The sequence below is a fragment of the Anabas testudineus genome, chromosome 2, assembly GCF_900324465.2.
Source record: "Anabas testudineus chromosome 2, fAnaTes1.2, whole genome shotgun sequence".
In the NCBI taxonomy this organism is placed as follows: Eukaryota; Metazoa; Chordata; class Actinopteri; order Anabantiformes; family Anabantidae; genus Anabas; species Anabas testudineus.
Genome location: NC_046611.1, coordinates 27,381,311 through 27,407,798, shown reverse-complemented (window position 1 = coordinate 27,407,798; position 26,488 = coordinate 27,381,311). Strand labels below are relative to the sequence as shown.

Here is a 26,488-nt window from a genome sequence, read left to right as displayed (position 1 = left end):
GGTTGTAGGTTGATGAGAGCAAAGGAGAAAATCGAGTGATGTCAGAGTGACACAACCCTTGTCGTAGTCCATGGATGGTGGACACAGTTTAAAAGTAGCTCGTTCCCTTGTCTCACAGCAAAACTCAGCCCCTAGGCATGTCATCAACTCCCTCCTTTAAAAGCCAGCACCACCAGCACCCAAACCCCAAAGAACGTCACTGGAGTCAATCAAAACTACTCCTAAGATGTCTAGAGACAATGTGAGAATGTCTTTGAGCTGTGACACTGAAAAGCACTTCATTTCTTTGAGTTGCCATTTTACTGTTTTATTGATGTTTTTTTCATAAAGTGATATGTTTTCCATGGAGTAGCTTTAGCACCTCTGTCTTGATATTAATCATTACCTGTCTTTCTGAGATCTATGTTCTCATTCCCATTAAACTGTAGAAATGTTAATACTTGAAGGTGTCACCTTTTTCATTTTTTAAATACAAAGTATTAATTAATTATGTACATTTTGTTTAAATTATCCTCTTGCAGTTGGTTGTTAAGATGATATTTGACCATTTTCTAACATATTCTAAACTGTATAATATATTGATACACATACATATGCTAATACATGCTAATTTTCATGGCAGACAGTGATGACTTTGTGTTTTGTTTAAACCCCCAGACTGCTAGATGACAGTGTTCTGTATATTCCTTTTTAATCTTTTACTCAGATTTTATGCATATGGTGGTGTGTTCTATATGTTGTAACATTTTTTGTACAATTAGATATAAAAATCGCTTGATATCACCTTGTTTACAGTATTACAATACATGACAGTACATTGAATACCCGGGTGTCATGATACGTATCATATTGCCAGTGTCTTGCCAGTACACAGCCCTAGTCTTTGTCTTGTGTTTGTGCATATGAAAAGCTGTTGTTTCATATACATTTTTTTGTTGTTCACTATGATGGTGTGTGTTATTTGTGTACCTTTGAATTGTTTGTGAACCGCCATCCCATGAAGCAAAGTGCTTACTGTTATTATCAGTGCTTATGTGCTGTCCATTGCATTAGTGTCGTACCCATAATCACATTAAATTACACCCCTCAGGTGATGCTGTTAATGTAAATTACATTTCGTTAGAAGCAGACCGATGCAGAAAAGGCCAATCACCAACGTGATAGGAAGGACTAGTATCCCTGGTGTAACACAATAATGAATCATGTGTTATGGAAAAAGATGGGTGTTAATGAGCAAAGTTAATGCAGAATCAAGCCAGACCGAGCTGTGTAATATTTCTTTGTCTACTATCACCAGCGTTTGGCAGATGGCTACAACACCTGCGTAACACACCTACACACAGGTGCACACACACACACACAATTAGCGTAGGCACACTAATGCACACCAGCAAACACATACACACACATATATGCAGTACCATCTTGTTTGTCTTTCTGCATAAAGACACTGACCTTATATTCTTTCCATACGTTTCTAATACAAATATTAAATCTAATAATATAATCAAACATTATCTCTCTAATAAATACTAATTCCAACAACTTGCATTGCGTTTTATTTTGAAAAAAAAAAAAAAGAAGAAAAAAGCGAAATGTGAATTTCTCAGTCTGACAGTGAACAGGAAATATGCTTGTAGCTAAATGTAACGTGAGAGGCGTCACACAAAACACTGTCCTCACTCTTTGGTATTGGTTTCCACAAAGACAGAACTACGACAACATACACACACTGTTTCACACGCGTTACACCATAACAGGTAGCAGTAAAGGCTTGACATAGGATACCTACATTGTTGGTGAAACTGTGGTAACCTGTTTCCCTTCTTTCTCTTTTTCACATTCTCTCTTTCTTTGACACACATGCATGTGTGGGAGTGGATCAGGTATCCCTCCCTCTGCTCTTGTCTCGTGTGACTTTCATCAACAGAGACATCCAAGTCTTTCGCCTCCACCCTTGCTCCGTCCCACCCTCCACTGCCGCCTCTCTCCTGACTCGTGGTTGACTTTTCCACACTTGTTAAAGTGACTGACAAGACAAGCAGGCGAGGGACGGAGACATGAGGGCAGAAATGACTCGCAGCTAAATTTGAACCATACCTTGGCTACATGAACCACGGCTGTGAGTTCGGAAAGCATGAACGGGGGTGATTGCTACTGTGCGAGGAATTTTAATATGCTTTGGAGTGATGCAAGAGAGAAGGGTGACCTTTTTACTAGCTCCCATTCACGCTTTCCTTTCTCACTCCTTCATTCCACTCATCTCATCTTTTTTCATTCCTCTCTGCTGATTGAGGAAGAGTGGAGAAAGTCTGAAAGAGCAAAGGAGAGTTACTAACTAGAAGGTCATAGCTCTATTTGATAGCCCTTTGTCTCCCATCCAAGAACAGCACTGTTAATAGCTGCCCATAGGCCACTTTAAAATGATTGGGCCTTATCTCTAGACACACACACAGACAATCAGACCGACAGCACATAGTGTCTTTATGGTGGCAAGTGGGAAAATTTCCCTTAAATGGAGAAAGAGCTATGCTGCTGTTAGTTCTAATACCAACAGCAACAGAGCAAAATTAAGTCATGGCTGCTATTTATCCCATTTAAAGCTCTGATACATGGACCCTGGTACATGTGTTATGTCCCAGTATGTAATCCTCATATTTATTACCTTACAGTGTTGTCTGTTTCATTGCCTCCAAACACAATCTAATGAGATAGATTCTGTTTGTTTATCGAGATGTGAAGTTTCGTAATGGAGGGCCATTATGATGAGCTCTTAATAGAAGTTTCATTTCAACAGCATCAAAATGGACCTTTTAAGTTAGTTTGGTTAGGATTTTAGTCTGGAAAACGCTGTCGCGTGATGTTCTCTGGATTTCAACTGGGACCCCTTACTCTGTAAGGGGTCATCTGCCACCTCTGTATTGTACCCCTGGTGATATAAGGGTTTAATTACTTGCTGAAGAACACTGAATTCACATGAAGATGTGTGCACATACTGTACTATATAGAGTACTGCATGTAGAATAAATGTACCTACACAGTACATATTTACTTTGGACTACAGGAAACCAATATGTGAGTACTGTCTCATTTTTAATTTAAATTACAGGTGCAGCTGTGTGTAGATAGTGTAGTCATATAGAAGAGAGAAACAAGATTTGAAAGTCCACAGAGGTCCAGCATTGTTTTGCTGGCTGTCTAATTAACAGGCACTGCCAAATGAAATGTTACATTGCATTTCGGTAAGAAGGAGAGTGGTCACCTTCTGCTAGGTGTTGGTAAATTGTTTTCTGTGTTTTTAACATTATCTTTGATACACAGGGAGCACTGCAGTGCACTGTGAGACCAAACCCTAACAAAATAACTCAACTGTTGTGCTGGTACTACTCTTCCAGGTTCTGTAGATTTGTCTGACATCTTTCATTAACTTCAAGCCATCTGTTGCCACCACTGCTGATTCAGTCACATTGTGAAAATATAGTATTTTGGTGCATATATTTAGAAGGGTTTATGGAGTTTACTCTTATGATAGAGAGTGATCAAACTATCGGTAGTGATGCTTTCTTAATGAATGAAACACTTACATGCATATGCAGACACCTCTGTGAGTGTGGTGCAGGTATGTGAAAGGGCACAGACTGTGTGTGGGAGAAGTCAGGGCCTAATTTATAATGCTGGGGTGGGGGTGGATGGGTTTCCACTGTTGCCATAGAGACATTTATAGCTGTGCGCAGCTTTCTGTCTCCTATTCATTCCTGGGAGAGAAGTGGTGACACACACACACACACACACACACACACTCGCGTGCACGAGCGACATGCACAACATAGTGGAATCCAACACCTTCTGCATTTTGATAGAAGCACGAAGGCAAAAGACAAGGAGTGCCGGCTGAAACTCACACCTCATCAGTTTTTTTGGATCTAAAACTGTGGTCCATACATGTAACAAGGTAAAATATATTGCTTCGTTCAAACCAGTAGGTCTGAAGTATTTATTCTTTGTTCTGAAGGTTGACAAGATGGGATTGTTTCGTTCATATGTTGATTTTAGCTGCACGACGATCCAGCTTCAGCATTTTTCCACTCTTCTAAGAGGGATGGTATTCAGGTAACCTTTTATCACATGCTAGAGGAGACAAATTGCCTCCAGCAGAGACGCAGCTTGGTTGTATTACAGGAAAAATACTTATCGTCCAGTATGAAGATGCTGGCCAAATACTGAGGAGACCTTTAGTAGCTGTGTTGTGCAGATACACCTTTCTGTGTTTTTGTTTGTTTTCATATTTTCCCCAATTCACACCTCTTTTCATCCTGGCATGCCAAGTTTAAATACTTCTACAGTATATACGTTTAGTTTTTTTACGCATGCTTGTATTGGTAGCGCTTCATATTTTCCATCTCTTGGTAAATTCTATGTTTGTGTCAGGTTGAATTTACTGTGCTCCGTGTTTTTCAATCAAATTTTCAGTCAAATGTTACTCAGCAGGCAGTTGTGTACTGCTAATTCAACAAAATAAGTTCTTAAAAACAGAAAGGCTTCTGATATTTGTTTGTTTAGGGGGTGGGGGGGCTGTCTCCTAACTATAGTAGTATAACACTAGTATAACATTTTCACAACTCAGTGATGTGCAGTGGTACATACATGCCAGACAACAAGGTCTAGAAGGTTCATGTATTATTGTAGATAAAACGAAAAAACTGCTCCATTTGTGCTTTTTTACTTCTTCACTTCTTGTTTCCACTACTCTAAATGCAAAGCAGCATGTAATTGGAGAGGTCAGTTAAACTCACTCATCCCATAGAAATACCAGTCATGTCTCTTGGGCGACTCCTGAATAGTACTTTTAAATGTCTTTGTCGGAGGCAGTTCTTCTTGATAGGTGTTAGCTGTCACAACAGCGCAGCGCTTCCTTTCACAAAGACATGTGAATGAAGACTGAAAGGTGTGGCAGAGGTTTTTCCATAATGTAAGAAATTTCAATCGAATACATAAGTGTTTCAATAGGATTTCCATCTGTCTTGACAGTATGTTACCTTGGAAGAGTTTTTTTTGTTTGTTTTTGAACCACTGAGGCATTTCATATCATCAATTATCATTACTTAGGGTGCAGTGATTTACATCTTTACACCATGAGGATTTAAAACAGTTGCAGCTGTGGCAAACAAGGTGACAAAGCAGTCTCCAGAGCGGTGCAGAGCGGGTCTTTGAACCGAGGCACCTCACTGTAAAACAAAGCTATAATTTAAATTTATGGGTTGAAAGAGTTTAATAGACCCTGCTCAAATTCCCAGAGTCGCCTCGCTTTGCAAATCACAGAGGTGGCTGAACCTGCTGCTTTGTTGTTTACGTGTGTGATGTTTATCTTGTCACGAGTAGAGAAAGGGAAATTTAGAGAGGATTTGCTAACAGGATGTAAAGAGATGAATGTAGAGAAGTTTGGGAGAGGGGGTGTGGCTTTAATGGTACAAGATTTACCCATTAACATTTTTCTTGGGTACTGACAGCATACCATGCAGTGTGTGGTTCTGCCACACAGATAAAAGACTTTCCTATTGTGAGATCTACTCCACTTCTACTAGTACTACATATGTGACTGGGGGTTTGCTTTTGTCACTTAAGCAAATGTGTGTGTACAGTACACGAGGGTGTGAGAGAGGGATAAAAAACAGGGACAGAGAAGAAGAGAAGCGGGACGTGAAAGCAAGAGCATAAATGTGTGTATGAGAATAAAGCAGCGAGAGGCGGGAATAAAAGAGTAGAGCAAATTTATCAGTAAGTTGTTGTTGTGGTTGCATGAAAAAGGGGTGAGTGAGAGACAGGGAAATGATTTCCATTGTGCTGTGTTGTGCTGGGGAGGAGAGGGGATTGAGGTTGGAGACTTGAGATAGCGACTGGGGGATCAACTCATTCAGAGCTTCAAATGGCTTTGAGAAAACCAATCAGCATACACTCTCTCTTTTAGCCTAGCACACACACGTGCACTCGGTCATGGAGTAGGGTGGCGTTCGCTACGCTATTGATTAACTTCCGTATGGCACATGCATACACACATTTGCCCTCTAGTTCTGTTCAGTATTTTTACTGTGAAAGTACAGTACTGCACAGTTCTTTTTATAGCAACTCCCAAACAAAATTAACAAAATTAGACAATCCAAACAGTAAATGACTTTATTGGGCATACAGTATAACTGCCTCGTAGAAAACAGGCATTATTACCTCAGGCAGTATCACTGAGAGGTGAACTTGCCATTGTTGAACCAAACAGACAAACCAGTCGTGTGGGAACACGACACATTCATGGAGGAATTCCACAAATATCTTCGTTAGACAAATGCACAGTTTGTAACCCAGATTCAGCAGGAGCTGCTCCAGTGACAACCATCATGTACCACACACAGGATAAGATGATGTTTTTTTTTTTTCTTTTGCTCACACATTTAGAACAGTTTCAGTCGATCTGCCTCTCGCCTTTTCTCACATGTCAATCACATTCATGTTAATGATGGCACTTCATTTCAGATGTCGCTTAGCTGTCTTCCATCCCTAAGCTGTTTCTATGACCTGCGGCTGACAATGCTTCACTTCACCCACGACAACTAGGCTGCAGTCCCAGAGCAACGTACTATTCATATCGAAATACTGTTCCAGTTCTGTCAGGTGGCTTTCAAAGGTTACCATCATGCGTTTAAAAATTGAATTTGTGATTTTAATGGCTTAATATTCTATCTTCCTCCCACCTAATGAACAATCAAATTGAAAAGAACAAAGAAATGAAGCTGTAATATCTGATATCTGATCTAAAGTTACTTTAACATCAGTTCAAAACACATGTTGTAGCAGAATCCCAGCTCTTTCTCTTTCTCTTTCTCCGGCTCTTGCTCTGTGTAACCTTTTCTTCCTCTATCTCTACAGGAGCTTCAGTTTGAACGTCTGACCAGAGAACTTGAGGCTGAGCGTCAGATTGTCGCCACGCAGCTGGAGAGATGCAAGCTTGGATCAGAGGCAGGCAGCATGAGCAGCATCAGGTAACAACCAAACCATGTGTATGGTGGGGTGGGGAGGGGCTATCAGGTAACACACGCTGTCCCTGTCTTTTGTATGTGTGTGGTTCATTTTTGTGTAGAAAGGGTATGGTTGTGTGCTTGTGTATGTGTGATTATGGGTGATCTGAAACACTGTCGGGTAAAAAATGCATGGTGCTTTTGTTTGTGAGATTTTGAGGGGGTCATCAATTTTTTCAGCTTCATCAAATATACACGAGTGTGTGTACACATACATGTGCACACCCCCACACACACTAACACTGGCTGCACCATTATGTCTTGTATGTTCACACTTCACACACATGCACATGCTAACACATACTGTATATAGGATAGTCACCGCAGCTGTTTTCCTTCCTATCTGTGGAGTGGTGTTAACAGAGTAAAACTGTGTTCTCCCGACTGGCTCCTGTGTTCTGGCATTTGTCAGCTGGATGAATTGGGGGAACACTGCAGTTATAAGCAAAATCATATACAGATAAATGCACATACACACACACACACTACTACTACTACTCCTACTGCTACTACTACACTCATTGATGGGGTTACTTGGTGTGAAAAAACACTCAGTTTGTGGTGAGTGACCTACTATACAGGCACATGACATGAAGGCGTCGGAATATGACAAACATATCACAAAACACATATATGTGCACACTCACATTATCCACTAACATACGCAACAGTTGCTAAGCGCCTAATATCACTAATACATTGACAATAAAATTCTTCCGTTGCTGCCTACAATGAATACCAAAAACATTGACAAGCAGTCGTATTAGGACTGGCTTAAAGAACAAAAATAAATCGCATCATGCAGTATAGCTTCCAGGAGACCTGGAAGCAACAGGTCATCAAGCATCAAATCATCACTGTCATGCACTTCCCGGTGCACTGACCCAAGTGCTGAGAAGTCAGCTTGTGGAGCAAAATCTGCACTGCATAACCATAGTTTCTACTTGTTTGTTGTCAACAGTTATTAAGATGTCTTGTGCAGCTGAGCACATCTTCCTCGACTTTTGAGCACATCAGCTACACAATAGATTCCTCCTAAAACCTTGCTTTGCTGCAAAGACTTGGGTCAAGCCATAGTATTAGACTTTTGGGAGCCCTTTCCTCATGTTACAGCATTAATTAGCATATTAGACACAACCCCTGAAACCCTTCAAAATACTTCATTATGTTCCTCAATTATAAGTCTGACCTTTCTGCTGCCAAAATAATTTTCAGATGAGGGAAAGAGAGCTGTTAACATAAAGAGGGGGTAAAGATGGAGGAGGGAGGCCTGGATGAAGGAGAGGAGATGTATGTGACTAGCATGCAAAGTTTCAATTTTATGCTAACTACTCAAACCTTGAGTTCAATATCTGCCCCTGTTCTCTTGCTAAATCACTGTCTCTTCACGTTCTTTTTCATAGAGCCTCTAGCTCTGTACACGAAAACCCTGTGTAAAAGTAAAGTCTGGGGGAAAGTTTGGCTTGTGTGCGAGTGCAAGCCTACCAGTGTGTACGTGTGTGTTTTGTGTTTGCATGAATGCTTTGTCAGGTTCATAAAAATTCAGCATCCCTCTTACACCCTCAGGCAACTTATGACATAAGTACACACCCTGAGAGGGGGAAAGGAAACAGATCAGTTCATTCTGTCTCGGATGTGACTTTTTTGTGAAAGTCTGAAGTTGGATAATGGATAAAAATTTACCTGGATGGTGATTTAAAAATCACCTAAGCATTATAATAGTACTTTTTGGTGAATATCCAGGGATATCTGACAATTTACAATTTATTATTTGACTTATTTACAGTAAGTTTGAATATGGTGTGGCTATAAAAAGTATTTGTTTTTTGCTTCGTGCTTGTGAGAATTGTTCATCTGTCTGTGCCAGCAATAGTCTGCCTGCTGTCATCTGCTGTCTCACAGTTGCGTCATCTTATGATTATCACATCAGATATAGAGCACTGACTTAGCCAAGCTTTTGTCTTCTGACAGCTCACTACATGCCAGTTAGGCTATGCATTAATTTTTATTAATGCATACAGCTTAAAGGCGTGATCTGCATTTTTGTGTGTATGCACACATGACAACTCACTGAACAACTGACGACTCTGAGTGGTGGAGTCGCATTGGAGTGCATTATATGAAGCAGGATTTCTAATGTTTTGGCCACCCCATTTACATCCATGGAAATATCTCATGGCATAGGTGCTATATTGGATTGCATTAGATGAAGCTGCTTGTTTTCCCAACTTTCCATGCCCCTACCCACTGATGATTGCCTGGATCAGATGAGTCCAGCCAATCAGAAGCTTTGGTGGATGGAAAACAATCAGAACAGTGGCCCCTTAGTGACCAACATTGTCACCCCTGCATTAGATTGTCCAGGTGTACTTATAAACTCACCAGTAAATAGATATTAGTAAGTAGATATTAGTGTCTGCAATGAATGATCAGAGAGAGAGAGTCTAATGTTATTCAAAGAGACAGGCCTAACCTTTTATATGGGCCACAACATCACTTCTAATTTTTCTCCCCTTCATCAGTGTCTCGGTGACAGGCAGCAGCTAAATATAGAGCATAGTGTCTGGCTTTGAGTGAATAGGTGTTACACAGTAAGTGCACCGGGTCAAACTTTGGAAAAGTGGTTAAGGTAGTTGATTTGAAAGGAAACAGGGAGGAACATAAAGTAACTTGAAGTTATGTTTCTCCGTTCATGACTGTATATTATATTCTCCAAAACAAAGTTTCACATTGATCTTTAGGCTGCAGTCACCATATTCACAATCAATCTATCTACCGTATTATAATGAATATGAACTTAAGAGAAATTAAGAGCTACCTGTAGTTTTGTATGCGTGTCTCTGTGTAAATTATCTTTCAAATGTGTTGAGTTTTGTGTCCTCTATATTTGTATGTTTATGTAGCATATGCTCTGAGTGAGTGCTGTGTTTGTGTTTGCGTGCCTGTGTGTGTTCTTGGCAGCCACTGTGAGCCTGCATGTCCTCAGTTGTGTTCCCCTCGATAAAGCAATTCAGGCATCTCCATGGACTGCTCCGTGGAGCTGAGGACCTTAAAAAAATGCCAGACTGTTGTGCAGAAACCCAAGGCATTACTGACTAACATCTGTTCACACTGTGAACGGTTGGCATGCGACACATCACTTTACAAGAAAGAAACACACTGTGGCACACATACACACCCACATACAGACCCGTAGACTCCAAACACCATGCCGAGACTAATTTATTATTTTTCTAACATTAGTGGTAAGTGGCAGCTAGTGGGAAACATTTGCTCCTGCTGTCTCTTCTGCCTGAATGGCTGTGCAGCTCGAGCCTTCAGTGCTTTTTTTAAAGGGTACTCCACTAAATTTATGATGTATTTCAGTTCATTTAATCTATTATTCACTATTACCAACATGCCAAAACAAACAGTGAGTAACAGAGCATCAAATCATGTAAAAATGAGAATAGGAACTGACAATTTTATTTGAATTGGTAAAGCAGGTATAGTTTCATCAAGGCGAGCTGAATACTGTATAGTGGCAAGAAAAAGTATGTGAACCTTTTTAAATGTTGTGGTTTTCTGCATTAATTTCTCATAAAACATGATCTGATCTTCATCTAAGTCAAGACTATTAACAAATACCATAAAAACCATAGTGCTAGTGGAAGAAGTATGTGATCTCTTGAAATTATGACTGGTTGACCCCTTTGATTTAGCTCTGTCATATTCTTTGGTCATCTCGTGTCTGGCTCTCTTCCGTAGCATCTCTATTGGGTTGAGGTTTGGGATCTGACTTGGCCACGCAAAAAGGTGGATTTTTTTTTTCTAAAGCCATTCTGTTGTGGACTTTCTTTGGTTTTTGAGTCATTGTCCTGAAGCATCACTCAGCTTCTACAGTTTCAGCTGACATACAGATATTCTCAAATTTTTCTAAAGAAGATTTTTTGATACACTTTCATGTTCCCCCCAATTATTGTTAACCTGAAGCAGCAAAGCAGGCCCAAATCATGATGTTTCCTCCACCATACTCCACAGTTGGAATGATGTTTTCATGATGATATGCTGTGCTCTTTTTACATCAGATGTAGTGCTGTGTATTATTTCCAAATAGTTCAATATAGTTTCATCAGTCCACAAAACATTTTGTCAGTACTGCTGTGGAGTGTCAATGTGCTCTTTGACAAACTTCAGGCATGCAGCCATGTTCTTTTTAGTAAACAGCAGCTTCCTTTGTGGTGTCCTGCCATAGACACCCTGCTGGTACAATGTTTTATTTACTGTAGGCTCATGAATACAGATGATCCAATCTTTGGCTTTCTCCTAGGCTTGTTTCTTTACCTCATGGATGTGTGTTTGTTGTGTTCTTGGGGTCATTTTAACGGTCGCCCACTTCTTGGTAGAGTAACCACAGTCCCAAAGTGTCTCGATTTGTAGATTGTTTCTCAAACTGTAGACTGGTGAATTTCTATAGTCTTTGACATCCCTTTGTCACCCTTTCCAGCTTTGAAAGTACCTTTTGGTTGAGGCATGGCTCACATAAGTGTATTCTTCTTGTGCGGCGCAAACTCAAAAAGTTAGATTGTTCTTTGTCAGTTATAGGAGCTCTAGTCCACACCTTTAAACTAATTTCCTTAACAACTCTCCAGGTATGCTAGCACGTGACTCCAGTTAGATTTTTGAGGTAATTATTCCAAGGGTTCACATACAAACATACATACACTTTACTTTAAACAGTCTGTTATAAAATCCAGTCTATTATAAAATAGTTTCTGTCATCTTTCTTCATTCAAATTTAAATTCAAATTAAAATTCAAAAATAAAATTTTATTTGTTACATACACAGTACGATATGCAGTGAAATGCTTAGGCGACTGCCCATGACCTTAAAAAATAAAAGACTATTAAAGACTGTTTATAGGAAATAAATATAATAAAGAAGTAGAAGTAGATTTAACTGAGAATAAGAATAAAAGAATAAAGAATAAAATATCTGTACAAGTAGAAGTAGATTTAACTAAGAACAAAATATCTGTACAAGAATAAGTAAGAAGTAGTAAAATATCCCTATGAATGTTGTGCTGGTTTCTCCTTCATTAATAAAATGTTTGAAAAAATCCATAAAACTAAACAGCAGCTGTTAATACACATTGTCGCAGACACCAGCAGACTGCACAACTTGTTTCTTATCGGACTTTTTGCAACTCACTGAGGTAAAAGTCAAGTCAGTGTGCGATTACTTGTCAGATTCAGATCGTTTAAGGTCTCATGGCCTTTGTCTGCCTTGGAGTGAACTTGCTGGGCATTCTGGGACACATTATTCCTGCATAAAAGCACTGTCTGTGAACTGAAGCTGGCCACTATGCTAATCGTAACTTGGGGCAGTAGATTATCAAAGCCATATATGAGATGTCACGTAGGCTTATGGATTCGCTGGATAAATTAAATTATGCTGTTGTCATGTTCCACTGGCTACAAACAAACATTGTACCAGCTTGATGCCTTGTGGGTAGTATTTAGAAATATTTAGCAATATATGATCTGACAGATGATGAAATTTAGATATTACAGCAATTAGTTATGCTTTGGAACACAAAATGCACAGGAAAAGACTCCTTTCCTGTAAGTCATTAAAGAGTAGCATGTGAATGGCTATCATAATTTGGCAATTATCTCAAAGCAGAAAGGTCATGACAGATAACAAGAATCCAAACCAATGTGTGCAGCCCCTCGGTTGGTATGCAGATGATGAAAGTTGAACGAAGCAAAGACATGAGTATTGGTGGGAGCAGGGGAAAGAGGAAGAAAGGAAGGACAGAAAGAGAGAGAGAAGGAAAGAGACAGAGAAAACATAGATGGTTAATAAATAGTTTTCATTACCCTGTGGCAACCACAAAATAGCTTCATTGATTTATTATTTTCTACTTTTTTCCTGTTCTCTCTCTCATTGCTTCTCTTTTTCTGTCATGTTTGTCTTTCTCTTGCTGTATATATACAGTATATAATTTTTTTTCTATCTTTAAAAAAATATATTTTACTTTACGGTGTTTTCACTTTGCAGATAAACTGAACTCAAGTACAGATACTGTGTGTGTGTGTGTGTGTGTGTGTGTGTGATAATCACTCTGTGCTAGTGTCAAAATTCCCGTTGGCCTTATTATTTATGTATCCTGCTGTCATGTATTTATGATGCTTATGGGTTGAAGCATGTGGATTATGTCTTTTTTGTAAACAGACAGATCCTTGCTTCAGGCGTCTCACAATTTCTTCTGCTGCTATTGATGGTTTATGTACGTAACTAAGAATTGCACAGCAGAGAGAAAGATAGAACTCCATTACTACATAAAAGTTTCTCATATTTCTCTACACATATTTAAAGAAATGTGTGCAAATATTAAAAAAAGTTTTATAGGATTAGGGGAAAAAATCCTTCCTGCCTTGCAGGCAGTCTTTGGTGTTGTTCCTGGAATCTGCTGGAGCCACTCTTGCAGTTTGGGGGTCACAGTCCTGAGTGTTCCTGTTACTACAGAGATCACTGCTGACTTCATCTATCACATTTTTCCTTGCTCTTCTTTCGTCCCTTGGTATTTCTCAAGCCTTTCATGTTCCTTCTTCCTAATGTTGCTGTCTCTTGGGATTTCTACATGTATGCAATGTCTGGTAGGTTGCGCCATTACCAGTTTGCCAGTGTGTTTCTGGAAATGCCACTGGATCTTAGCTTAGTCATTGTAAAGCACCATTACAAGTGTACTGTATCCTTTTTGACTTCAAAAATTGTTTCTGTACACTAAATCAGCTACTTGGTTATTGTGTTCTATGTATGTTCTGCCTGCTAGCATCTTACACCCTGATGTTATGTGCTGGATTGTCTCAGGGGCATCCTTCTATAGCCTGCTTCTGGAAACCTGCAGGATATGGTGCCTTGTGGCCTCTTCATGGTTCCTATTTTCCTGTGGGATTTCAAGGTACTTATAGCTGTTGTCAACATCTACAATGTTGCCTTCTGGTAGCACATTCAAGTAGTACAATACCTTTAGCTCTGACTACCTTCCCTCTACTGTACTTACCACCCAACTGTACTCATCCAGTCCAAATCACATTTCAGTGTTGTTGCTATATATTCTAGTGGTGTGAATCAGTGGGTTGATGTTGTTCACTCTTGGTATACAGCTTGATCTCATCATGTAAACGAGGTTGCTCTTTTCCATAGTTGGTATCTGTAGCCACTCTTGGTGTAGGGGGTTCGATCCTGTGCAGAACACTTGGTTTAAAGTTGACATCTACTGTACTGTAGGTTTGTTTTCCATAGCCCCATTAAGTTCTTGATGAAGACTCTCCTGTTATAGGCATAGGCTTACTTGTTGTCACTCTAGGCTATGGTTGGTCTGTCTGGTCTCACTCGTTGCATGTGGCTGGTCATTTCTGGGGGTTTCTTCAGGATTAGGACTGTCCAACCTACTTTTACCCATGTTCAGGGTTTCAACCGTTAGCTCAGCCAGTTGCTCATGGAGTGAAGTTAGCTTCTTTATCCAGTAGGTGTGGATCATATTGTCTGTTGCTGTCCGTGTCATTTACATTTGAAAGCCTTTCTTGGATGTCTGCCACCGTGATAGCTACTGGATCCTGTTCAGGGAGGTTGCTGTGGTCTGCTCTCAGATCCACCAGACACTGAGCATTGATGCCGCCATCTCCATATGCTTTTCAAGTATTGTTTAACCTCGAACCTTGGTGGGCCTGCTCTTATGTTATTAATAAATGGATATGTGTAGGTACCAAGACATTGTTACACAGGATAATAAGAATCTGCGTCCTCTCACCTTACAGAAGTTTCAACTGTAAGTCACAGTCTTTATTAATGCTTGTGACAATCTTATTCTTAGTTTAAATAAAAACAAGTGTGGGCAGATACATGTTGAGACGGTGACAAAGTGACAAAGTCACAACATGCGGTGCCTTGCAGATCAGGCTGATCTCCATGTTCTGCAATGGAGTGATTCTTTGTTACATCTACCTGACCATCTTTTTCAACAACATGTGTGACCCCATTTGAAAACATTTTACATCCCATCTCTATGTGTGACAGAAAGAGAGACTGAGAGAGTAATAGGGAGGGAGAGTGATGTGTAAAGTTTATGTCCTGAGGCAGTAACAGCTTTCTGATTGTGTTGTTCAGACTTACACATCTGTCCAAAACCCTGCGGGGAGGTTAGAGAAAGGTAAAGTCTGAGTGTCCAAGACTGTGAGTACATGTCTTTCTGGTTATGTGGATACATTTTAGGAGATAACATGATTGTTAGGACATCTTGGCTGATCTCTGCTAGCCTACTAACCTCAAATGGTGGTTTGATGTTATAAGACTTAAGACAAGTATGTGTGTATGCAGGATGGAGAGCTGGATAGAGACAGAGAGAGAACATAAGCAATGAGTCACCATGCACACATGTTTGCCCTGCTGTGCATTGCTGCCCAGTCCCAGAGCCCATATAGGACTATTTATTCTAATCAAGCTGTGACATTTAGTTCCACATCAGCAGGGACCAGCTCCACTCTTTGTGCCATGTGTAGAAAACACCCACACACATAACCACACATTTCTTCACCCTGTGCCTAGGACTTTTCTCAAGAGGCAAACACTATAAAGTTGTCCTACCCTGAGGAGCAGGCCTTCACACCAAATATTCACACATCCAATTTTCTCCTGTTTGTGTTACTTTGCTTTCTTTCCTAATCTTCTTATCTTGTCTCCAAAACCAGTTTGACATCAATTTAAGACTAGGAGAGTCTACACCCATGGTATATGAAAGCAATGCTTCACTGTGTATGTTAACATCCTGCCAACAGAGGAGAAACTCTAGCAGCACTTACTAGTACTGGCTGTCCCTTACATGAAATGTAAGTTTAATGCAGTGTATGTATGTAAAGCATTTAAGGGACCTTACATGCATTTACTGTTCCTTCATTTCTGTTGCTTTTATTGACTTGTTTGTAAGTGTACATACCTGTATATTTTATCTTGTTACTTACCTATACTTTTGTTGAAGCTTCATGAAGGTGACAAACCAGTAGGTCCAAGTTATAGTTTTGCAAATATTTGTCCAAATTTTATTTATATATTTTTTTTATATTTATTATGGTGCTAAACCTGTGCAGAACATGACTACCAAAAGAACATTTAAAATAGTTGTCAAGATATGCATAAAAAAGAATTGCAAAATCTTAAACTTGGTGCTACAAGAAGCAACTGGAGATCGCCTGAGAATCTTCACAGTTTTGGGACGGTGGGTATCAGAACAGTGCAATAATTTCAGTGGTGGGCTTTGGTAGAGGGATAGACATTGAGTGTGGCTTGAGTCAATTTCCTGAAACATTTTATCATGTTTGACTGTGTGAACACAATATATTCTAATAATTCTTGGACTTTATTATTGCATCATATGATATGAAATATGTTTACAAACACACAGTACACACAGAGCTGATTTGTGTTTTGTGTCAGATTTAATTTATTGGACAGGTCCTTGACGTTACGACAGCTTTCAGACTTCATCATGCAGTTATCTTTTTACAGCTTTTTCTGTACTCTCTTTCTGTCCCTGACCACCCTCCTGTTTTTGCCATGGCTAAAATACTATCCAATTACATTCCTTTATCTCACCATACCCCACTCTCGTCTCCTGTGTTGGGTGATAATAGAGGGATCCATCACACCATTAGCTGCAGGCGGTTTTATAAGCTCAGCAAAATGCTGCATAGAGAGAACTCAAATTATAGGTTGCTGCATTACACCTTAAAATACACCTCGTGTTTGTGTGTGCGTGCGTGTGTGTGTGTGTGTGTGTGTGTGTGTGTGTGTGCATCTGTGTGAGTGATGATGATATCGCAAGTCATGCTCCCCCCTAATGACTGATGATGCATTTCCAGGAGGAGAGGAGAAAAATGGTGGCAGGTGGCGACATCTCTCACACTGCTGTCATCTCCACTGTCTGTCTTTCTGTCGGCCTCTCTCTGTCATTTCATCTCTCCAGCCCATCTATCTATCTATCTTTGCTCTTAAATTACTTTGTGACTTTTCGCATTTTTGTGAGTACATTTTTTCTATTCCATTCACAATACAAATTGCACTCTACATGGAGAAAGCCCACCTTTGGCATTGTGTTTACGTGACATAACTTGAGGTAATTTAGCTGGACAATGGACAATGTTAAGCTGATGTAATAAAATCTGAAAACTGATATTGCATTGATGCAGTTATTTGGAAAATGGGATTTTTCTCATTGTCAACAAAGGAAATCAGAGGTGAGCTAAAGAAACACATGCACATACAGGCAAGGATCTAGGGATTGATTGCTCCTCAGGGACACTTAAATACAGCCTCTGTATACAGAGTGATTGTTGCTTGTCTAGTCAGTGGCTGAGCTCCACCACAGCAGCCAAAATTGTTGATCCTCTTCCTCTACTGTCGATCCTCGAAAAACTTTAATGGAACCAAATGGGGTTCTCCTTGTATTTCACATTTTTGACTGTAAAATAAAACAAAAACAAACAAATAAAAAACGAAACAAAAAAAAAATATATACAATATTTTTTTGCTTTGGACATCTGATGATAGATCAGACAGCTGTCAGATCTACTGAGATAAAAGTGAAAGGTCAATTAAAATGTTACTACATTTTAAATGGTCGAGGGCTACAATAGTAAATGGTGAAAATAAATATATGAAATTCTAATAATCAGACAACAAGATGCATTAAAATATCAATCATTGCTGGAAATCCAGTGATGTTGCTTTGGACCACATCTGGGTTAGAGGATTTTTTTTTTTTTAAATATGCACGGTGCCAGACAAAATGCCCAGTCACTATTCACCTCATATAGTGTACATTGTCCAAATACATATAAAGTTGCCCACATAACAGATTTCTATGTTTGCACAGAGGTAGTGAGATTGTCTATCTAATCTTACTGAGAGTCACCTCTCTCAAGTTTTGCTTGGTATTAACCAATGCTAGCTTTTGTCAAAAGCAGTCATCACATATTCAGCAGTTAGCCTGCTCTGTATAGGAGCAAATGAAGCTTGATTTGAATTTCAGTTGTTTCTTGAAAGCTACGTACCCTTTTTTTTTGTTCTGAAATGATTTGGTTAGACATAATTACCAACGATGCATTCATGTGTCTGCCTGTCATTTCATCTGTAGATATGAAGACAGATAGAAAGGCCATGTTTATTCCTGTAGGAGCAGCTGGTGACTCCATTTCAGTGGCAAGGAGACTGAGGCCTTCAGGGCCAACAACAGTGGCCTGTGTGTGTGTGTATGTGTGTATGTGTGTGTGTGTGTGTTTGTTTCTGTATGCCCATCAAACCATCATTGTGAGGACATGTGGCTAGGCAGTATTAACACTGGATTTTATGGTTAGTGCTAGTTTAGGTTTAGGCTAAGGTTAGTGTAAGGTTTGTGGTTATGCATTTTGTTGTGATAGTTATAGGTAGGATAAGAGGCTTGAGAATAAATTAAGTCAATGAGTGTCTTTGCAACTATAGAAAGACCAACGTGTGTATGTGTGCGTACTCATGCTGAAGGGAATCGGGGGTGTCTGGTTCATTAAACATGCAAATGCATGCTTATCTTCACCCAACACTAGATAGTGGTGAGAATAGATAAGAACCAACAAAACCATGCCAGGAAGGCAGACAGAGAGAGAAAAACAGAGAGAGAGAGAGAGTGTGTGTGTGATAAAACGAAACTAAGAGAGAGAGAGACACTGAGACAAAACACAGACAGGGAGAGATAAAAAAAAAAAGAAACAGAGCAAGAAAGAAACTGATTCCAAAAAGCTAGGTGTGAAGTAAGAACAGAAGGAAGAGGAAGAGAGGCACAGAGAGACCGGGGAGAAATGAGCTTATTAACAAATACTGTGGAAGTTAATGTCTCCCCAGAGGTCATATAATATGACACCTGATAGCTATTTGAACACATGCATTATCAGTTTTTTTTCTTTGTTTTTGACATCAATAGCTATGATAGTCTCACATGATAATACTTTGTATGTGTCTAGTAGTGTTTTCTATTTGTTTATCCATCAGTCATCACTTATTCGCCGAACAGGCCCGATAAGAGCTTAGCCTAACTTGAAAATATGATGCATATCAATGCTGCTTTTGGCATTTTCTAAATTACAATGATTAGCCCAGGGGAGCGCTGTAATTACAGGTCAAAACAAGGTTATAAATCTGCTCCTGATTGGCCGTTAGGGAGACGGTATGATTTGTTTTTGTTGCCTTGTTAATCAAAGAAACAATATGTTTTCTTGCTTGTCCATGTCTTCATTCCTGATGTGTTTATGTTTTATTGGTGCTCAAGGCGCTACACATGGTACTTAGTACCTCAAGTAATTATAGAAAACTTTCCGTTTGTTTTTTGGCATTGAGTTTGGCACTTTCTTTGACTTTGGTGCTTATAATTATTCCGAAGAAGAAGGTTTATGTGTAAGTGAAGGCAGTTTATTAGTATGCATTTATGTGGGATTATGGTGTCTGCTTCTCTGTCAATTCAACTGGAAGAAAAAAGATGAAACAAGAAAAGAAACTCTGTGTTCATTCACCCATACAGAGATGCCAAGATGTTTTGTTGACCACACACTCAAAAGGCTGGCCAGACTATTAACAGTGCTTTTTAATATGCAGCATTTGTCATGTGTGCGCATGTGTTTGTGCTGGATGACTACCTACCTGTCTGCCTTCTACTGTATGCATGTGTTTCTCTGTGTACCTGATCCAAGTAAGCTGGTTTCAGAAAGTGCCAACTTTAATTTATAGAAGGTATAGGTAAGAAAACTACTGCCTCTGCCAACCAGTTCACTTACAGTTTACAGTGGCGATAGAAGATGCACAGATCAATCAACCAGAGATAGAAATGGGGCTAGAAATCAGTATCGGCCTAAATCAGAATCAGCTCAGAATATTACAAAAATATCAGAAATCAGAATTGGCCAAGAAAATTGCAGTTAATGCATCTCCAGATGTTTGCACACAAATATACAAAATAAAAAGTAGTAGTAGTAGTAAGTGTTTCGAGGTATTGTATTATGAAAACATACATTAAGTCATGGTGAGCTTGACCTTTGACCTTTAATGACCACAGTTTAATCAGTTTCTGCTTGAGTACAAGTGGGTGTTGGGCATTTTTGAAGAAAATCCCTCTAGGCAGTCGTTCGATTTTGTGTAAACGAGAATGGGAAAGACGGATGGAAAACACGAAAACACAAAGCCTCCAGCCCTGACTGTCACTGGTCCAGAGACATAAAAATAGGTATTTACTTACAATGATACAAACAGAAATGTGAATATTATGATCATTATTAATTTAAATTATGATGATACATGAGTATATTATATGTATATATTATATTTCTATTGGCATTAGCTCTTTTGAAAGTATTTCAATGTAATAATAATAATGTAAATGACTGTAAACTCAATCTTCCTAGAGAAAAAATATGCATTCATTGTATATTTGAAAAATAAAAATGTACATTTTCTTTACACACAGTGGCAAGAAAATGTATGTGAACCTTTTGGAATTTCATGGTTTTCTGTGTATATATATAGTACTGCAGACAGTTTTGATGATAATGATAATGCCCAGAGAGCTGGCTGTTAGACTGAGATAGCGATAGAAAGAAAGAAATACGTAATAGCAGAGGTGAAAGGGTGAGAGATCAAGGTCACGTTTAAATCTTGTTAAAGAATATTTACTGTAGGGGAAAAAGACAAGAAATATGGAAATTTTCTTTTAATGAATTTGCACATGGCCATTAACATGCAAGACACATTGCTGCTTTGAGATTTTGTCCTCATACTGATGTCCTTACACTGTAAGAGTCAATGCTACAGGGGCCTCATTCAAAGAGACTTGAGAGGGCAAAAGAGAGAAAAAGAATGTGAGTGAGTTTGTCCTCTTGAGACACCATGCCCCGAGGCTAAAGGAATCAATGTATGGTGAAGTTTGAGGAGATTTTATTCTTGTAGAGTGGAGGTTATGTGGGTGATAAGTTGTGTGCGTATGTGTGTGTGTGTACGCCTGCCAGGGACAGGTTGTTTTGGTGTCTATCTGTGTGCACACAATCATGCCTGGCCTCATAAACTCAGGTTCTTTGCTTTAACTTTGTAAACCTCACCCACACTTTGTCATTAATACATACTGACAATGTGAGAAGGACAGAAATTGACTAAAAAGACAAACTGTCCATTTAGACTCCAAGCCTTTATTCTGCATCTTCACCTCTGGTGCCTACATGAATACTAAAGTCTTCCACAGTCAAAATAAAAGAGAAGTAGTAGTAGTTGTAGTAGTAGTAGTAGTAGTAGTAGTAGCAGTAGTAGCAGTAGTAGTAGTAGTAGAGCAGTGCATGTGCTGTACTGTGCTCATCTGAACAAATCATCATATTCCCACAAAGATTTCACAGAGGATTTTGATTAACACAATAAAACTAGCAAGTTTATTTCCTGCAGGACAGGGGTTGCATGCGGAAGCTGAGTCTTCCCAAGAGCTACAACTAGACGCTGTGATTACACTTTTTATTGTGACTTTTATCACCTGCTCTGGATGCTCCCAAATTGATTTTTGTTTGCATTGTAAACCAGTGAGTCAGACCGCCAACCTGGGTGGTGAGAGTCTATCGATGATTCAAAGCGGAGATGAAATTTTGCGGAGAGTCATAGCGGTCAGATGTCAATCTGTAAATGAGCAATCCAGTCTTGTTTGCATATTGTTCACATCGTACAGTAATTAGCATATCAACAAATTGCACATATTGTATTTAAAACTGTAGATGCTTTTAATTTGTTGTGTGCATTTTTTATGCCTTACTGCTCTGAATTGTGTGGGTTTTTAATGTCCAGTGCTTTGAGACTTATGTTCATGCACAAAGTGCTATGATCAGGTCTTGTTTTGACCGGCTTCATTGTGCTAAGTTTGGCATCTGCTGACGTTCTGATCCTCAGGGCTGTTTTGCAAACAGAAGAAGTTGGTGTCAGCGCTGCTCTCTCTAGATCAGCTGAATCAAGACCAAAAGAGAGTGAAGCCGTCACCATCGCAACAAAGAGCATTTGCTTTTGTGATTCACGGAGTATTAGCCACAAAAAACAGTTTTTATGATGATGTCCTAGGAAGCTCCCATGTATTTTGTATTCTGCAGACTTTACTTTCTCGATTAATTAAATTATAATCAGTGGAAGGTCATGCTTTCTGTAGTTGTGCTGTGTGTGTCACACAGCACAACTACTGTACAAATGAAAAAGAAACAAATTGGAAATGACCAAGAAATAATCAGCACAGTCATTGAATCAGATCTTAGCATCTTTTTTTGTGTCCTTTCAAGATGTTAGCAAATGTTGACTTTTACACATTTGGTGTCTGTTAGTAATAGGCTGTAAAATTATAAGAATTAACAACTTCGCAATGCCACCAGGCACAAAAAGAGTTGGTGAAATCACTCATGAGTTTGCTGTACCCTGCTACATCCAGATGGCCTTTGTGTGTGTGTGTGTGTGTGTGTCTGTGTGTGTGTGTGCGCGCTTGCTCTAGGTGTCAAATGGATGCTGTTAAGTGATTGCAGACCAGACATGGTGATATATTGTGATAGCTGGATCAGCCAGCTCTTCTCCTACCAGTTAATTAAAATCTCAGCCCAAGGGCGCCATTTCATGTAACATTACATCTTTCTCATCAATCAATCACACATATACATGCATTAATTCCCACACACTGTATGCATGTGTTCATGTTGGCTATTTGAACTGCTTCATCACACATACACAACACACACACACACACACACACACACACACACCTACGGCATGTTATTTGTGTAATAGAGCATAAATATGCCTCATTTTCTCTTCAAAGAGGCCATGTCACCCGTGGTAGAACATTAGCTGTCTATATCATTAATTACAGTAGAGAAATGTGAAACAGATGAGTGACAGGCCCAGCAAATCGTTAGTATACAGTACGTGGCCACATCATTGTTTTCCAGACACAACTTGCCTAACTATGTGGGAATAAACTCAACAAGACTTGTTCAAGTAGATGACTAAGTGCTTCCTAGGAGTTTTCTAATATGAAGAGTGCAATGTGTCCACTTGCAGTCCATTAAAAATCCAAGCAAACTGTATTTTGTTAGACTAAATTAGCCACAAGTGTAAGTTCCTGAAGCAACAATGAATAACCCCAGTGACTGGAAGAAACTCAAACATCAAGCTTGGGATGAAACAATAACAAAAAGCTCCCTGTACTCTGTAATAGTAAGATTAGATTAGTGTTGACGTTAACGTACATACAGTAACTGAGCAAAAGTCAAAAATGAGAAGGCTTTTAGTAGTAGGCTTTTGTTTGCTCATTATATTAACCCATTCAACATTTATTGCAGCACTAGTTCATCAAATGCTTTTCTCCTGTTTCCTCAGATTCAACGTTGTTGACTTGTGTTTAACTTAACTTAAGTCGTGTCATTTTCTCTGCATGTGCTCGTGTTTTCATGCGCTAAGAAGCCCGGTCTTCAAGCTGTCTCCCTGGAATCATGAATATTGACAGTGAGACCCTCATGTTGAGACATTATCCTCATCAGACAGTCAAACAGCGACAGTTTCTCTGTGGTGTAAGATTACAAGAGTGTGTATGCATGTGGAGCCACAGAGTATCGGTAATTGGTCTCTTGGGGGCCTCAAAGAGAGGGACAGTGTAAGGCAAATAACCTGGCCCCCTTGCATGCTCACACACATACAGTATACACACATGTGCACACACACAGAGTCAAATATATCCATCCACTGGAGTGGAAGCGACTGAGTGACTCTCGACTCCCACTAAATCATTGGTTAGATTATTCTCTGGGGGATGAGTTATTTAGAACATCGACTTCATCCCCCCAAACCCCGAGGTGTCCTATCCACCCATGAAATCACACTAGTGCCCTTGTATGCTTGAGTCACATCAGTGTGTGTGTTTTACAGTCCCTGATGGACTGCAGGACATTACAGTTGTTTTTAGTGAGCCTGATAGACTGAAGTAGTGTTTTTTGCCACGGTCGTAGTATGTCTGGTTATATAAATGGAAACACTTGGATGCACGCCCTTTGCCTAGACTTGAATGGAAAAAATGTGGTATTGCCATAAAGGCTTTTTTTTATTTTCAGTGGGAAGCTGAAAGAGTTATGAAAGAGTTCCATCACGCCATAAAATGATTTGTCAAAGAGAAATGGCAGACATACGGCACATTTACTCCAAACCAACTCTTTCACTTTTCTCTCTTTTAACAGCAAACATAAAGGACAATACTGAAATCTATGAGGTCAAACAAATGATTAATTTATTCAAATCACAACTAGTTCTCAGAACCTTCTGATGATTGACTGCATGCTACTCGGTTAGCTCCAAAGATAGCCGTACATGGAGAATTGTGAGTGACTTTCACTTGGTCCGGGCCAACACATTTCAGTGTTTGAGCCAGAAACTCAGTTTATGATTGCTGTTCCAGCCAAGCATTTTCACCTTTGGTCTGTGTTTTTTAATCTATGTTCATCCTGTTCTCTTTGCCTGATTATTTGTTTTTACTGTAAGTAATACTTTGGTATGTGAGCATGCTTATTTGAGTTGATAATCTTCTGTGGAAATACGGCTTTTTTACAACACTACTGAAAGCTCTGTTAACCAGCTTTAAACCAGTGGTCTGTATCAGAGCCACTCCGCTGTAGATACTATTAACTTGTTGTCTGGGAGCTGACTGTTTTCTGAATTCACTTTTGTGGACCAGCAGTGTGCTGATACATCATCTGTCCTTCTGACTTTAATTTGCTGGTGTACTTAGCAGCCTGTGCTATGATTGTTCATATGTAAATTTGTATTGATATGCTAATATCAGGGCTACTTTGTCACATGTGATTATGATTCACTCAGGGGGGCCTTAATGGAGCCAACAGTGCATGTCTTCCAATTAATGTTGCTGATGGTTTTGTTTAAATACTCTTTTTGTTTTACAGGACTTTAACCTCTGAAAGTATTGCATATAACATCTAGTGCACTAATGGGAAATTTAAAATCTGTTAATTGAGGCAAATAATGAATGATTGATAACATAAGTATTGTGGGTATTTTTTTTGGGGGGGGGATCAAGAAATACACCCACAAGTACATAAAAGAACACATGCTTAATGTCTGAACATCTGCGTGTGAGTGTGTGGGACTAGCTGCATAGAAAACATGATGAACGGGTGAGGAAAAAGTTGCAGACGCAAAATATCTCTACTGGATTCAGCATTCATGGTGCATTGTTTTCTTTTTTTTCTAGGAATAGGGGTTTTTGTTGCAGCTGTCAGTAGTCAGGCATTAGAAGTTATTTCAGTGAACACTTTGACTAGACAATTCTCTTTTAGCCGCACTGTTGAACTGTCATTCAGCTGTCATATCCACAAAAGTTTTTCCTCATCCTTGTTGTGAGCACAATAGTCTGTTTTCTGAATAGAACTTCCAAAAGCTTGCATGGTTATGTACATGCACGCACACATATATATATATATCAGCGAAAGTAGACAAACCATACATGCATCCACATAAACAAAATTACGTTTTGCTTTCCAGGCTCGCAATGTTTTGACATATTTTTTGTTAGCCTGAGTTGGGTATGCGATGTAGTTTTGTGTTGATTTCATTCTTTTCATTCATGTTGTCATTTTGCCCACTCCCAACACAAAGGCAATTTCGTATCTCTCTACCTTTTCCACACACACGCACACACAAACACAAACACACTGTCTACCCCCACATCCTGTGCTGAGCATAAAAGCCTGCTCCTCTGTCTTGACTGACAAATTACCGTGACAGTGTCACACTGTCACGCTGATGATGATAAAGCACAACACTGTTGTTATGACAACCACCAGTGGGTAGATATGCACCCGTACAACAGTAAGATCTACAAAAAGATTGATTGGATCCCAAGCCAGAGCCACGCCTAAAAGTGAGTGGCCACAACATCTGCTGGTAGTTTTCTGTGGAGAAAGAATCAGCTACATCATGTGGGACCGCGTCAGTATAAGTCTTTTCTCAGTGCTTAATAGTGCTTTTTTTTTTAAATTATAATATATATAATGTTGCTGCTCAGTGCACCTAGAGTTATTGTTTTCTTTCTCATATTTTTTATATTAAATAATTAACCCATGTGCAGTTTTGCATCCAAATGCTTTGAAGGTCCTTGAAATGTCTAAGAGCTTCCACTTTAAAGTCATAACATAATATTTTAGCAGAATGTATCATGCCTAATGCGTGTATAAATAGTCAAGATGGTTATTAACATGATTTAATTTGTTTTTTCTCCAAATCAATTTTGTTATTCATTAATCTTAAACACAAGGTATTCAGTCGCTGCACATCTGTTACAGAAACAGTT

General features: G+C 39.3%; 1 protein-coding gene across 3 annotated transcripts in view; it reads left to right on the top strand.

Moving 5' to 3' along the window:
* ctnnd2a (catenin (cadherin-associated protein), delta 2a) overlaps nucleotides 1–26,488 on the top strand; it is a 215,703-nt gene that overhangs the window by 69,851 nt on the left and 119,364 nt on the right. For all 3 annotated transcript variants that reach the window (XM_026363547.1, XM_026363544.1, XM_026363546.1), the window contains exon 4: nucleotides 6,916–7,028. In XM_026363547.1, coding sequence (XP_026219332.1) covers nucleotides 6,916–7,028 — 113 coding nt within the window. The remainder of the gene's footprint in view (nucleotides 1–6,915; nucleotides 7,029–26,488) is intronic.